The sequence below is a fragment of the Stenella coeruleoalba genome (assembly GCF_951394435.1).
Source record: "Stenella coeruleoalba genome assembly, chromosome: 4".
Taxonomy (NCBI): domain Eukaryota; kingdom Metazoa; phylum Chordata; class Mammalia; order Artiodactyla; family Delphinidae; genus Stenella; species Stenella coeruleoalba.
In genome coordinates this window covers 104,597,879-104,612,796 of record NC_137149.1, presented here as the reverse complement: position 1 = coordinate 104,612,796, position 14,918 = coordinate 104,597,879, and the positions used below count along the sequence as shown (strand labels likewise).

Sequence of the window (14,918 nt, the reverse complement as noted above, 5' to 3'; positions counted from 1 at the left end):
CTATGTCCATCTGTATATATGTAGGGCACCTCCCTCACTAGTATATGAATGCAATGAGTACAGTACCAGACACAGAGTAGGCATTCAATACACATGTGTTAAGTGAATGAATAAGGAAGAAAAGTAAATCTTTGTAGGTAGATCTCGAAGATCTTGATCTTGTACGCAATGAACAACCATTGCAGAGTTGTTTCGGAGCTTTGTTTGTTTATTGTTTTAACACAAAAGTGAATGATCAGATCTGGTTTTTAGGCTTATAAAATGAGCAGCAGAGTGGAGGATAGACTGGAGTTGGAGAGGGGAAACTAGAGGTGAGGAGACTGGTCGGGGGGCTAGCGCAATAGTCCAGGTGAAAGATGCAAGAGCCTTGGGCTTCCCTCGTGGCGCAGTGGTTGGGAGTCCGCCTGCCAGTGAAGGGGACACGGGTTCGATCCCTGGTCCGGGAAGATTCCCGCATGCCGCGGAGCAACTAAGCCCGTGTACCACAGCTACTGAGCTTGCGCTCTAGAGCCCGTGGACCACGGCTGCTGAGCCCGTGTGCCGCAACCGCTGAGGTCCGCGCACCTGGAGCCCGCGCTCGGCGATGGGAGGGGCCACCGCGGTGGGAGGCCCGCACATCGCAGCTAGGGGTGGCCTCTGCTTGCTGCAGTTGGAGGGAGCCTGCGCCCAGCGACGAGGGACCAATGCAGCCAAAGAATAAATAAATAAATAAATTTATGTTAAAAAAAAAAAAAATCCGCCTGCCAATACAGGGGACACGGGTTCAAGCCCTGATCTGGGAAGATCCCACATGCCACAGAGCAACTAAGCCCGTGCACCACAACTACTGAGCCTGCGCTCTAGAGGCCGCGAGCCACAACTACTGAAACCCATGCACTTAGAGCCCATGCTCTGCAACAGGAGAAGCCAACGCAATGAGAAGCCCACACAGCACAGCAAACAGTAGGTCCTGCTTGCCACAACTAGACAAAGCAGCAACAAAGACCCAACACAGCCAAAAATAAATTTAAAAAAAATTTTAAATTAATTAATTAAAGAAAAAAGAAAGATGCAAGAGCCTGAACTATGGCAGAGACCAGGCGAATGGATATGAGATGGAGTTGACAGCACTTGATGACTAATTGACCGTTGGGGTGAGGAAAGTGGGATTAATTCAAGTTGTCTAGTTTGGATGCCTTTGAGCTCAGTAAAACAGGAAGAGTGGCTTTGGGGGGGAAAATGACGAAGGCTGGCCTGGACATGCTGAATTTGAGCCTAGAGAGACCCAGCAAGAATCAGGGAATGTGAGACTAGAGCTCAGGAGGGAGGCCCAGGGGATGGAGGGGGAGGGATGTATTTGGAGATGACAATTAAAACAATATTTGATGATGTTTCTCCCAAGGGGAGGATCTATTTGAAAGATGGGTCCATGCTATCACTACTCACCTTTAAAACTGTTGGCCACCTATGATCTACAAGATAAACTCCAAATGTCTTTTTTTTTTTTTTGGCTGTGCCGCGCAGCTTGTGGGATCTTAGTTCCCCAACCAGGTATTGAACCCAGGCCACAGCAGTGGAAGTGCCAAGTCCTAACCATTGGACCACCAGGGAAGTCCCCAATTCCAAATACCTTAATCTGATATTCAAAACCCTGCCCAGACTAGTACAAGCCTATCTCTTGCTCAGTCATTTATTCAGCCCACCAGCCTTCACATAGAGCCGGAAATGCCATGGTACATGTTGGGGACAGAGATAATAAGTCTTGGCTGTTGCCCTGGGGGGAGGTCTACTGCAGAAGAGAGACAACTAAACAGACCATTAGCTTTTGATAAAATCAAGATAGTAATGGGGACGATCTCATAGGGTTGTAGCAGGCAGTAAGTGAGTTCGTACACATAAAGCCCTTAAAACAGTGCTGAATATGCACTAGCTATTATTATTATAGGAGAGGCAGGTACTGGGGCTGGGGGTGTGGCTCCCTTGACCGGGCAACCACTGAGTTGAATCCTGAAGAGCATTTAAGTTAGCCAGGATAAACGGAGAAGGGGTGGGGCTGGGGAGACATTCCTGAACTTCCTCCTATGCCCTTGTATGGTGAGATGAATAGTGGCCACCCAAAATATACGTCCATGTCCAACTCTCTGGAACCTGCGAATGTTACTTTATTTGTAAAAAGGTAAAGATCTGCAAATGTAATTAAATTAAGGTTCTTATGATCAGATCATCCTGGATTATCTGAGTGGGCCCTAAATCCTGTGACAAATGTCCTTGTAAGAGACAGAAGAGGAGAAGCACACAGAAGAGGAGAAGGCCATGTGAAGATGGAGCCAGAGTTGGGAGTGATGTGGCCATAAGCCAAGGAAGTTAAGGAATGTAGACAGTTACCAGGGGCTGGAAGAGGGAAAGAAAATATGTGTGAAGTACTTGGTTCCATGTCTGGCACAGAGCATGCAATCAATGTCATTATTACTATAGAGATCATGAGAAGGGACATCAAGTCTGGAATCAGAATGTGAGTACTGGAAGCAACTTCAGAATCATCTGATCTAATTCCTTCACTGTACAAATGAAGAAACTGAGACCCAGAGAGTTTGTATATTGGCCAATTTAAGGAGATAGTTACAGGCAGAGTCAAGACTAGAGCAACTGCTTGAAAGTCTGAGCTTTTTCTAGGTGAGCATCACAGATAGACTTGGGAATCCTAAGAATACAGGTGGTAATTAAATCTGGGAAAATAGACAACATCACTCAGGTAGAACCCAGAGAACGAGTAGAGAACATGGAAAGAAGAAATGGAAAGAAGAGTTAGCAAGGGAGAGTCAGAGTTGGATCAGGGAGGTAAGAGAAGAGCCAGAAAAGAGCAATGATTATAGAAGCCAAGACAGAGATTTCAAAGGGAGAAAATGGTCAACTGAGTCAAGTACTCCAGAGAGTTGAGGAAAGATTATGACTCTGGTGCAAAATGCTAGATTTGAGGTCAGCTTGATTTGAGCACCAGTTCCACAAGACACTAAGCTCTGAAACTTGGTTTTCGTATATGTAAAACCTGCTGACTCCTTTAACAAATTTTAAACTTTTTTTTTTTTTTTTTTCTTTTGCGGTACGTGGGCCTCTCACTGTTGTGACCTCTCCCGTTGCGGAGCACAGGCTCCGGATGCGCAGGCTCAGCGGTCATGGCCCGCGGGCCCAGCCGCTCCGCGGCACGCGGGATCCTCCCGGACCGGGAAATGAACCCGTGTCCCCCGCATCGCCAGGCGGACTCCCAACCACAGCACCACCAGGGAAGCCCCTAAACTTCTAAATCTTGTAAACTTGGCAATGGAGGGAGACTTTTCCATTCGGGGAGGGGTCAGTGGACCTTACTCCAGACCCTGGAATTAACCTTACTCGCTGGGTGTCTCACACTAATGTCTATTACAGCCACAAGCAGCAGACTGGCCTTAGGGGGACAAAACAGGATTTTATAGTTTCTCTCATTGCCATAGTATGACTGAGACAGGTCATAATATTTAAGCAAGATACTACTAAAGATTAGACCCCGAATGCTGAGGCTGATTAAGAATGTCTTTTTTTCTCTTTCTAGGTTCCCTCCCTAGATAAATTCATCTTATCCCATAACTTTCAAATACCATCTCAATGCCCAAGACTCTCAGATTTATATCTCCAGCTCTGACCTCACTTCTGAGCAATTGCCTTTTCTAGATCATTACTTAGATGGCTCATGCTCATCCCAAACTTAACCTTTCCAAAAGGGAATGCTCATCTTCCTACCCCCAATCTTGGTAAATTTATATTCAACCCACTAGCACATTCTCTAGTTTCTATCTCTAGAATATTTTCCAAATCTCAATACTCTACACCCAATACCTTGCTATTCCAAGCTACCACCATCTCTTGCCTCGCCCTCTGCAGTCGTCTGTGACTGGATTTTCTGTTTCTACTTTGGCATCCCCTATAATCTACCCTCAACACAGCAGCCAGATGTTCTGTTATACATAAATCACATGCAACTCTCTTGATTATAAACCTCCAATAGTCTCCCATCACGCTTAGACGAAAACCCAAACCCCATTAGGCCTTGCAGGACTGAGACCCTGCTCACTGTTTGGACTTCTTCTCACTCCACACTTTCGTCCTTCACTGTGCTCCAGCTTAGCCCCTGGTTTTCTTTCTGTTCCTCAAATACACCATACTCATTTATTTTATTTTATTTTCATTTTCTTTTTTTTTCAAACTTAAAAAAAATTATATTAATTTATTTATTTGGCTGCACCGGGTCTTAGTTGCAGCATGCTAACTCTTAGTTGGTGCATGTGGGATCTAGTACCCTGACCAGGGATCGAACCCAGGCCCCCTGCACTGGGAGCACAGAGTCTTAGCCACTGGACCACCAGGGAAGTCCCTCATTTTCTTTTAAAAATATATATAATTTTTATTTGTCAATTATACCTCAATAAAGCTGGGGGAAAATATTTCAGGCTTGGGCAACTTCCCCGAATTAAAAAAACAAAACAAAACAGAGTTTCTTTCCTTGTTAGGAATATACTTGATAATAAAGCATGAACAATTATAAACACATATTTTTTTCCTTTTTTGATAAGAATTTTGTGAAATAAGACATAGAGAACAGACTTGTGGTTGCCAAGGGGGAGGGGGGTGGGGGAGGAATGGATTGGGAGTTTGGGATGAGCAGATGCAAACTATTGTATATAAAATGGATAAACAACAAGGTCCTACTGTATAGCACAGGGAACTATATTCAATATCCTGTGATAAACCATAATGGAAAAAAATATGAAAAAGAATATAAATACATATGTATGTATAGCTGAATCACTTGGCTGTATGGTAGAAATGAACGCATTGTAAATCAACTATACTTCAATAAAATAAATTAAAAGAATTTGGGGAAATAAATGTATCACAATTCTTGTGTTTGTATGGCACAAATCTATAGCAGTTCTACAAACAACCAGCATATTTGTGTGTGAAGTAAAATGCTTTGAGCTCCAAGCTATCAATATTAAAGAGTAAATTTCAGGGCTTCCCTGATGGCGCAGTGGTTGAGAGTCCGCCTGCCGATGCAGGGGACATGGGTTCGCGCCCCGGTCTGGGAGGATCCCGCGTGCCGCGGAGCGGCTGGGCCCGTGAGCCATGGCCGCTGGGCCTCCGTGTCTGGAGCCTGTGCTCCACAGCGGGAGAGGCCACAACAGTGAGAGGCCCGCGTAACGCAAAAAAAAAAAAAAAAAAAAAAAAAAAAGAGTAAATTTCAACCATATGTTAAGAGAAGAAAATAAATTAGCTTTTTATTCTCTCTAAAGAGGAGGGTGAAAATTTTGATGAGATGATCAAATGGTATGCACTAAACAATATAGACAAAGTTGTCATAAAAGTTTATTAGGCAATTAATTTATAAACATATTATGCTAATTTATATGGGATTTGTGGCATTTCGCTAGCTTTCTATAATATCACACTCATTTCTGACAAACATTAGCTATTCCCTCTGTCTGGAATGCTTTCCCACCCTGCTCCTCTCTCTTCCACCTTCACATGGCTTGTCTCCTCCTTAGCACTGAGGTCCCTATTGCCTGGTATCTTCTAAGAGAGAACTTCCCTGTCCATCCTGGCCAGAGTAGCTCTCCAGTCAGTATCATACCAGTTGGCTTTTGCATCTCATCACTTATCTGGTGATATTTTCTTGTTTATTTTTATGTTTATTGTCTCTTTTCCCTACTGGAGTATAAGTTTCCCAAAAGAGATTTTGTCTGTTTGCTTTACCATTGTGTTCCAGCCCCAGAAAAGCACATACATGGTAGGCCCTCAATAAATATTGATGAATAAATAAATGATTAAAGGCTCAGGACAGGAGAAAGGAAATAAATCCAGAGAGCCCCATATCATTCAATTATCTGGCTTGTAACTTAGCACCCTCAACCTCAGCTTGTAGCCCAGCACAAAAATGCTTTCCCCTTGCTACTTCAGAGCACCCTCGGGAGTACCCAGACTTGTGGAAATCCAAACCTGAGAGAGACAGAGAAGGAGGGGGAGGGGGAGGGGGAGGAGGGGGAAAAGGAGAGGGAAGAAATGGAGGGAGAGAGAGAGAGTGGGCCAGCACCCTGGTTTTCTCTCCTGCCTTTCTGTGGTACCTCTTAGCTCTAGCTTCACCTGGGGATCTGTCCACCTACCTGGAGGGTTGACATTGAACAGTTGCACCTTCTTGGGTGGAGATTCCACTCTACATCCACAGTAGAGGTTTGGGCTGAAGGCGAAGAATAAGCACATCAGAATACATCCTACAAAACATACATACATATTGATAGCACGGAGAGCTACTTCCTGCAAGACGATGATCTCTGTCCTACACAGTTCCCATACTTGTTTTGAGGATCAAAGGACAGTAATCTGGAACATGACACACACGTGTCAGTCACAATACTACACTGTTAGCAGAGCGATTGCTCCTGGCAAAATGCCATTTGTGTTACTCATACCATGGGACTAAAGACTGATGCACATGATTCATGGTTATCCTCTGCATCCTAGATGACTTCAGTAACCTGCGTGACTCATTCAACACCCTGTCTCACAGTTCCGTGATGTTATCCCCTCCAGTGCCTCTCACTTCCACTACATATGGTCAGACTCTGAATCTTGTCATCACCTCCAAATGATCCCACTTTGGAAACCTTAAGCCCCAAGACCTAAGAATATTTGATGCCCTGCTTACAGTAACCTAAACTTCAAGCTCTATATACACTTACTGCCTTTGTACCTACTTTTCAGCCCCACCAAGACTTCTTCAAATCTTTTCTCCTGATCTCTTAGCCCCCTAATTAATGCAATAGCCATTTTTCTTCTTTCTGTTCTCGATGGGAAAAGTGTTTCTCTCTGTCCTGTCCCAGGTAATCTCTCCACCTGGACTCCGGACTCCAGCCCCACCCCCATGCCCTGTTTCATCAATTATTTACCCTCTCCTCTAGGTCTTTCAACTTATCCTCTCTTGGCTTTTTTCCCTCAGCACATAGACATGATCATATCTCTTCTAACAACTACCAAAAACAAATCTTAGGTTACATGATCTGATATTCTCCATATCTAGAATTCTCTTTCTCCTTCCTTTCATGGTCAAGTCTTTCTTACCCTACTCACTCTGCACCCCTCTGTAACCTGATGTCTGTCCCCACCACTCTTCTGAAACTGCTCCAGACCTGGCCCCAGCGACCTAACAGGCTATGGTCACATTTCACTTCTTATCTAACTTGGCGTCAACTCTAGAAAGCTGTTCCCCCTTCTGCTTCTGTGCTTCCATGATACCACGCTCAGTGGTGTTCCTCTTCCCCCTCTAGCTGCTCCTTCTAAGTCTCCTAACAGGTTTATTTTCCTTTCTCTTTGGTAAATGTGGATTCACCCTCCACCCTGCTCCTTTCCCACTGCTGGCATATCTCTCTCTAAGCAATTTTATCATCACCTGTGACTTAGATGACTGTTTATATATACTAAAGTCATACATTCTTGGAGCCTCCAACCTATGGCCAACTGCCTCCTAGACGTTCCTGTTTTTATGGTCTGTAGGCACCTCAACTTAAGATGTCCCAAACTGAATTGATCATCTTTCCCATTTCCAAAACTGACTTTGTTCTACATTCACTATTCGTGTATATGGTTACAACCGTCCATCCAGAGACTCAGGCCAGATGCACCAGAGAAGCCAGCTTACTCCTCACCCCCAGACTCCTCTGGCTCGCAATCCTCTTGACTTGGCCCCCTATCTCTCCAATCCATCCATTCATCTCTCTTTCTCTGACACTGCTGAACTTAGACATTTGGCTCCCTTTTCTGGATCATCTCAGTAATTTCCAGACTGTTCTTCCTGCTGGCCTCCATCTCCCTCCTCCAGTCTAAAGATCTGATATTACTTTTTTTCCCTTGTCATTGTTATTCATTTATGGCTTTTTTTCCTTTAGTGTCTTTTTCAAACTAAAAAGGAATATACTCTCATTGTAAAATAGCCAATAGTTCATAAGGCTGTAAAGAAAAAGTTAGTTACCCCGATCCAATCCTCAAATCTTATTCCCAATACACTTTTCTTTCTAAAAATATAATTTTATTAAACATTATTAAACATTAAACATTTTATTAAACATTTCTTCTACTTTAAGAGGCACTTCCCCCGACACACACACACATTTGAACATCTCTGACATCAAACTGTATCATATAGTCAATAGTGTCTTAGATTTGGTTAAATTCATTATTGCTCTGCAAAGTGCTATTTTGACTTGTTCATATGGGTCATGATTCCAAACCAGCAACTACCTCCAGGATAATCTTTCTAAAGTACAAATCTGGTCGGGTCACTACCCTCCCAAAAATTCTTCAAAGACTCCACTCCCCACCCCACCTCCACTCCCCAGGTCCTTCCTCTTCTGACTCCCTCCTACTTTTGCAAGTCTTGTTTCTAGCACATCCTCACACATCCTCTTCCTTCAAGCCAGGTAGATCTGTTTGCAGTTAGCTCCCCAGATAGACTCTGCTGAGCCAGATCTTGCTGCTTTTGCACCAATGTTTCCTCTGCCTCTTCCTCACATCCTCTACTCCAAGTTGCCTCTTATTGGAAAATTGTCCCAATCCCCCCAACTGAGTCTAGGCTCTTCCTTTATGTGCTGCTTCTCAATTTTTCCAGCGTCTGATGCACTTAATGCACAAGTTTAAGCCATTTCTCTTGTTTGTTGCTCCCAGTAAATAGTGAGCTCTCAAGCATGTGTTCTTTGTACCCACTTCCAGCACTGCCAGGGCAACACAGGTGCCCCATAAATATTTCTGAAGATGAGGAACTTATACATGAGAGAAGCATAAAAATGTTCCCTGAGATAAGGTGAAGAGCATTCTAATTGACTATCACCTTAACCTGAGACAAGAGAGAGAAAAAGGAAGAGAGAAGATCTGGACACCAAACCACCTGGGCATCCAGAAAGCTAAAGCAATGGTTTTTTTTTTTTTCTTCCCTTTCCCCGTTTTCTACTCCTCCAGACCTGCTAATTCCACCCTCAACTAAAGATAATCTGACTTCAACAACCATGACTTTGATGACCCCTTCCTTTCTTTCTAGTCCTAAGTGCTTCAAGTTCAAACCTCTATGTCATCACCCCCTCTTGCCACAAGTCCCCTATTTTGTAACCAGAGTTTTGGAAAGTACCAAAGGGGGATTCTTTCCACTTGCCACTCTTCAGTGCCCCCCTGAGTTTTCTGTTTGGACTCCCTCCTGCCCCAGTTGTGGACACACCTGGCAAGTTCCATAAGCCTCCATCAGGAAAAAACAAAAAACCACACAGACACACACAAAAGGAAGCTGAAGTTTAACACAAAACCTTTATTTTTAATAACTATTCTAGAGGCTTGACATTAAGGTAGAGACCTCAGTGGAAAACACTTACCCCCTCTTAACCCAGTATTGGGTTTGGATTCAAGAAAATGCTGAAAATAGAAAACAATGTTTCCCAGTTCTTCTTTCTGACCTAAATAATTTAAAGCCAAGGATTGCAATTCATTCATGGAAAAGTACCAGGGTATGTTGGAGACGTAAAACAAAGCTCAGTTAATGTGGCCTACGCGGCATCAGTAAAGCTGGCCCACGCTAACACATGTTGACAACTGTGCGGCCAACATACTTTCAATACCCTCCCTCAGCAAAAAGAACAGGGACACATGAAACAATTAGAAATAGTAGAGCAAAAGAAGAAAGAGTGGAAAGATGAGGGGAGTACAGGAAGGAAGACTGGCATTGACAGGGCAGGAGAAAATACAAAATATTCCCCAAAATAAACATATTTGCTGTCACAGTTGGGGCTGAAGATAAACAACCAGTTACAATGGAAAGAAATAAGAAGACAGCTAAAGAAAAGAATGGGAGAGGTCGTGGAGTCAGATAGGTAAGTAGATAAAACACGGAAAGTATTTTTGGCATGTAACTAGGACTGATAAAGAAACAGGATAAGACCAGAAGGATTATTACAGAAAGGGCAGGATCAACATGTGGACAAGTGAAATGTAGGGGGAAAGCAGCTGTTAGGAAACGTGCTGTGATTCTACTGTCCTGAAGAGGCCAATGTTTTGAAACTAGAGTTTTTCAAGCTCTAGTCTACAAATGGACGTGGAATTAGGAAGTTCTCGGCAGGCCCCGCAGTGGAGAACGAGAGTCAAGCAGACATTCCAGTGTTGGGAGCAGCAGGGTCAAATCAAGGAGCCTGTAATGCTTAACATTCTGAAGGTATAGAGGAAACCTCACATTCGGAGGGAAAGACTTCACCACTTAAGCTAACACAAAAGAGACTGTACAAATCTCTTCTGTTCATAAATTTTGGACTAGATAAAAACAAAGGCACCAAATACCTTAACTGTCGAGACGTAATTCCTCTTCATCTCAGTCACTAGGGAATTCAGCATCAAATTAGATTTTTCCGGCACCTTAACGTGAGACTGTCAGGAAGGAAAAAAGGCCTTCCTTTTCCCTCTAACCAACCTGTAATCTTCAGAGTGATTTCTCTTTTCGGTACAGACTTCGGTGTATTTACATCCCTAGGAGCCGGTGTCCGGAGGAGCCGCCCCGGCTGTATCCCCAGATCAAGATAGGCTTGTTTTGAATGCAAAATGAGTTTTCCCCGACCTCGATACTGCCTCAGGGTATCTGAAATTAATAGCCTACATCGTTAATAAAGGTATGTTTTGGAGAGACAGCAAGATGCTGGTTAATTTGCACCTTCTTCCTCACCCAGCGGCTTCAGCCGTGACTAACGAAGCTAAAGGAGAGGGCAAGAACAGGTCTATTGTTTTCGTTTCCTACGTGGCCGAAACCCAAAGGAGCGGCTGGTCGCCTACCTGCCTTCCATTCCCCTGCACGGGAGCGGCTGCGCGACCTGCCGAGCTGTACGTTGCCGGCTCCGGCTAGCTGGCGACCTCACCTACGGCGCTCTTCCGGGCTCGGACCAGCCTGACTCATCTGGGATGGGTGGCAGGGGTGGGGGAGACCTCAGAGGGAGGAGGGACAGGAGGAGGCGGGCCGGGCCCTTCCCCCAGAGCCGGGGAGGAGGCGTCGCCAGGGCGCAGGTGAAACCGACTCCGGCCTATCCCGGGAACTTTCGCAGCGGGGACTCGCTGCGCGAGGCGCGCATCGCGCAGGGGCGGCCTGGGAGCCGCCCTCTCCCACCCTGGGCTGCGCGCGGGGCTCAGCACCGGGGCCTCTCCCCGGGGACCCGCGGCCCTCTTGGCACGTTCTGGGGCTGCAAGCAGGCCGTGGCTGATGGAGGCGGGTGGCGCCGCCCCGGGCGCAGGTGACAGACGCCAGGCCAGGGTTTCTGTTGGCGGGGGAGAGCGCAGGGAGGACGAGACGCAGACACCTCGGGGCCAGGGGACGACGGGGCAGCGATGGCCCGAGAGTTGAGCCAGGAGGCACTACTGGACTTTCTGTGCCAGGCCGGGGGCCGAGTGACCAACGCCGCCTTGCTGAGCCACTTCAAGAGCTTCCTCCGAGACCCCGATACGCCCCCCAGCCAGCACCAGCGCCGCCGCGAGCTTTTCAAGGGCTTCGTCAACTCGGTGGCCGCAGTGCGCCAGGACCCCGACGGCACCAAGTACGTGGTGCTCAAGAGGAGGTACAGGGACCTTTTGGGGGAGGAGGGGCTGCAGCGACCCAGAGACCCGCCCGCGGCCGCCGCCCCTGCAGGGGGAGCTGCGCCCAGCTTCCCGCTCCTCGCGCGCAGGGGGGAGCCGCCGCCGCCGCCGCTGCCGCCGCCGCAGCAACCCCGGCGGCGGCGGCGCGAGAAGGAGCTAGAGGAGGAGCAAGCAGGTGCCGCAGGCCCGGCCGCCGAGGCAGGCTGCAATGGACTCCCGGCCAGCGGGGCCCGGGAGGCGGCCCGGAGAGGCGGCCGGCGGAGGGGCAGCTCCGGCCACAGGGCGCCGGGGCCCGCAGCCGCCCAGGACGGAGCGAGGTGCGTGGCGGCCGAGACGCAGGGACGCCGCTGCTGGGAATGCCTCCAGAACGGCCTGGGGGGACTCCCGGGCGAGCCGCTGCTCCGCTCACTCCCCGACGCCCCCACCGCCACCGCCAGCGCCTGGGAGAAGCCTGCGCCGGCCCCGCCTGCCCAGGACGACAGCGGGGCTCCCAGGCCGCAGCGGGAAGGTGCGCCCGCGGAGCCCCCGCCGGTGTGCGCGGCACCCCGCTCTCCTCCCACAACCGTCGAGGCTGCTGGGAGCGGGGCTTCCCCACCTGCTCTCCTGTCCTGCCCCACTCCCCCCGGAGAGCCGCCCGAGCTGGTGATCCCGGGCTCTCTGCATTATTCGACCCTGCAGAAGCAGCAGCAGCGCACTCGAGAGTGGGTGGCCAGACACCCCCAGATACCCGAGGCCCGAAACCAGGGTCCCATCCGAGCCTGGTCGATGCTGCCAGACAACTTCCCCCAGCTGCCCTCGGAGCCGGGCTTCTGGGTCCCGGTATCTAAGCCAGCACCACCCGACCTCCCTCCTCCCCCTCATTCTCTCTTTCCCGCTGTTTCGGAATCCTGGCTCGGGGAGTCTCCATTGGCAGTCTTTCGTAGCATTCGTTGTCAGCTGTCCCTACAAGATCTGGAGGACTTTGTGGACCAGGAGAGCCACGGCAGCGAGGAGAGCAGCAGTGGACCCAAAGAGTCCCCTGGGGGTTCTGAAGAAGGGCTGCACCTTGCCCCGGGAGCCCCAGATGGGAGAAGGCTCAGGAATCCAGCTGGGGCCCCTTCTCCAAAGGAGGGCTGCCCCAGCGGGAGCCTTCAGGGCCTCAGGAACATAGAGGATGGTCACCCTTCTCAGCCCGTCCCAATAGGAGCTGGTGGCCTTGCAGGCCACCCTCAGCCTTTGCCCTGGCCTGTCCCCAAATTAAGGAGATCCCTAAGGAGGAGCTCTAGGGCAGAGAGAGCCAAATTGTCCTCCTCTGATGAGGAGTGCCTTGAGGAGGATTTGCTGAAAAGGAGCCGGCGCCCTCCCCGGTCCAGGAAACCCTCGAAGGTGGGAGCAATGTCCAGCCCAAGGGTGGATGCCGCTTTGACACCAAAACCTGCAGACATTAAGGCTACTGTTGTTGAGTGTGGTCATCCACACAGCTCATGGGCCCCTGGAGGGGAGAGGCCTGCAGCCTTGATCCCCCCCAGATCTTCCGAGCACAAGTCATCCCTGGTCCCCCTTGATGCCAGGGAGCATGAATGGATTGTGAAGCTTGCCAGTGGCTCTTGGATTCAGGTGTTGACTTTGTTCTGGGAGGACCCCCAGCTGGCTTTGCACAAAGACTTTTTGACCGGGTACACTGCCTTGCACTGGATAGCCAAACACGGTGACCTCAGGGTCCTTCAGGACTTGGTCTCAGGCGCACAGAAAGCAGGGATTGCTCTTGATGTAAATGTGAAGTCCAGTTGTGGGTATACCCCGCTGCACCTTGCAGCCATTCATGGCCACCAGGGGATCATCAAATTGCTGGTGCAAAGGTTGGCGTCTCGTGTGAACGTCCGGGACAGCAGTGGGAAGAAGCCTTGGCAGTATCTGACCAGTAATACCTCTGGGGAAATATGGCAGCTACTGGAAGCCCCACGGGGCAAGCCCATTTTTTCCACCTATCCCTTGGTTCGAAGCTCTTCCCCCACCAGGAAGGCCAAGAGCCGGGAAATATCTAGAAATGTCACTCGAAAGACTTCCTTTGCTGCACTGCTCAAAAGTCAGCACAGCAAATGGAAGTCAGCCAACCAGTATGAGAAATTCCCCAGTCTAAGGGAAAGAGAAGAGTATAGTGACTGAGGGGAGCCCCTCTCTCCAACATGGCCTCCATACCCCCATCCTTGAGCTCTTCAGTGAGAGAATCCAGGGGGAATGGAAAAATTGCTGAGGAATTGGTCGACAGGCCAAGTGAGATGGCCTACCTAGTGTTTACCTCCCTGGATTCTGCATCAGCACATCCTGGGCCTCAGAGGTCGTCCAAGCTTTCTGACGGCTCAAGTCCTCGGGCCAGTGAACGTAGACAAGGAGCAGAGTCAGGTGCTTAGAACCCGGCTGTTCTTCTCCTTCCCTTGCCATCACAGATCTGGGCACAGCAGGCCACACTATTCTCCCAAGCAGCTACCCCAGGCCTTGGCTAGAGAGGAAACAGATGTCTAACAAGAAGAGAGGCAATTCAAGGAACTGATGAAGCTCAAACAAGATCCTCTCTCTGGCTAGGAGCTCTCTGGCTTCCATTCATTTGGAGAACAAATCTTGGCTAAGAGTGGAAAACACCAGGTTTGAAATCAGATGGCTCCTCTTCTTTCCCTTTTTTTTTTTTTGGCATTCAAATCTGTGCAGTAAAATTATTACTGGAGAGTAGAAGTTGCTTTAAGAGATTCCTCTGCCCCATCGTCAGGTCTTTCTTTGAATGCAACCTTTGGTAGCCAGCACAAGAAATGATTAATGCCTCGTTTCAGAGAAGCAGTTGGGTAAGATCCAGTTGTGACTGACATTCAGACCCTGCTTTTTAAGAAAAACATCAACCTGAGGGGAACTTTCCAAATGTAAAAACTGTATGGCTCATTTGCATAGTGACTGAAACCATCTTTTATGGAAACTTCCTGTGTAACAAACAGCAGAATTAGCATCAGTAGTTTTCAGTAGGTTTGAATGGCCAATGTTCATACTCATGTAAAGTGAGAAATGATTTTGTTCTGGGGATGCAGTAAGGGTTATGAGGTGAATGCCTCCCCACCAGGAACTTTCTAAGCTGCTAAATATAATTTTATTTGCACTAAACATTTTGCCAATTAAGATTAAATATTAGGTTTGAAGTGCTGTATCTCTAACAGGAAGTGGTCCTTTTATTTGCTCGTGGTGGGACTGATCTCTGTGGGTCCATGGAATGAGAGAATGGCTAGTTTATGAACTGCAGTAGAAAA

The 14,918-nt window shown here is 48.2% G+C and overlaps 1 protein-coding gene across 1 annotated transcript; it reads left to right on the top strand.

Annotated features, from left to right (window-relative positions):
* The first annotated feature begins 11,352 nt into the window (after positions 1-11,352).
* SOWAHB (sosondowah ankyrin repeat domain family member B) lies at positions 11,353-13,835 on the top strand. Its single transcript, XM_079920719.1, has one exon. It carries the CDS (start codon positions 11,404-11,406, stop codon positions 13,792-13,794), a length of 2,391 nt encoding a protein of 796 aa, XP_079776845.1. The 5' UTR covers positions 11,353-11,403; the 3' UTR covers positions 13,795-13,835.
* The last annotated feature ends 1,083 nt before the right edge of the window (positions 13,836-14,918 follow it).

Bases quoted from the DNA above. Each gene is read 5' to 3' on its own strand.
- SOWAHB (XM_079920719.1), top strand. From the start codon at position 11,404: ATGGCCCGAGAGTTGAGCCAGGAGGCACTACTGGACTTTCTGTGCCAG.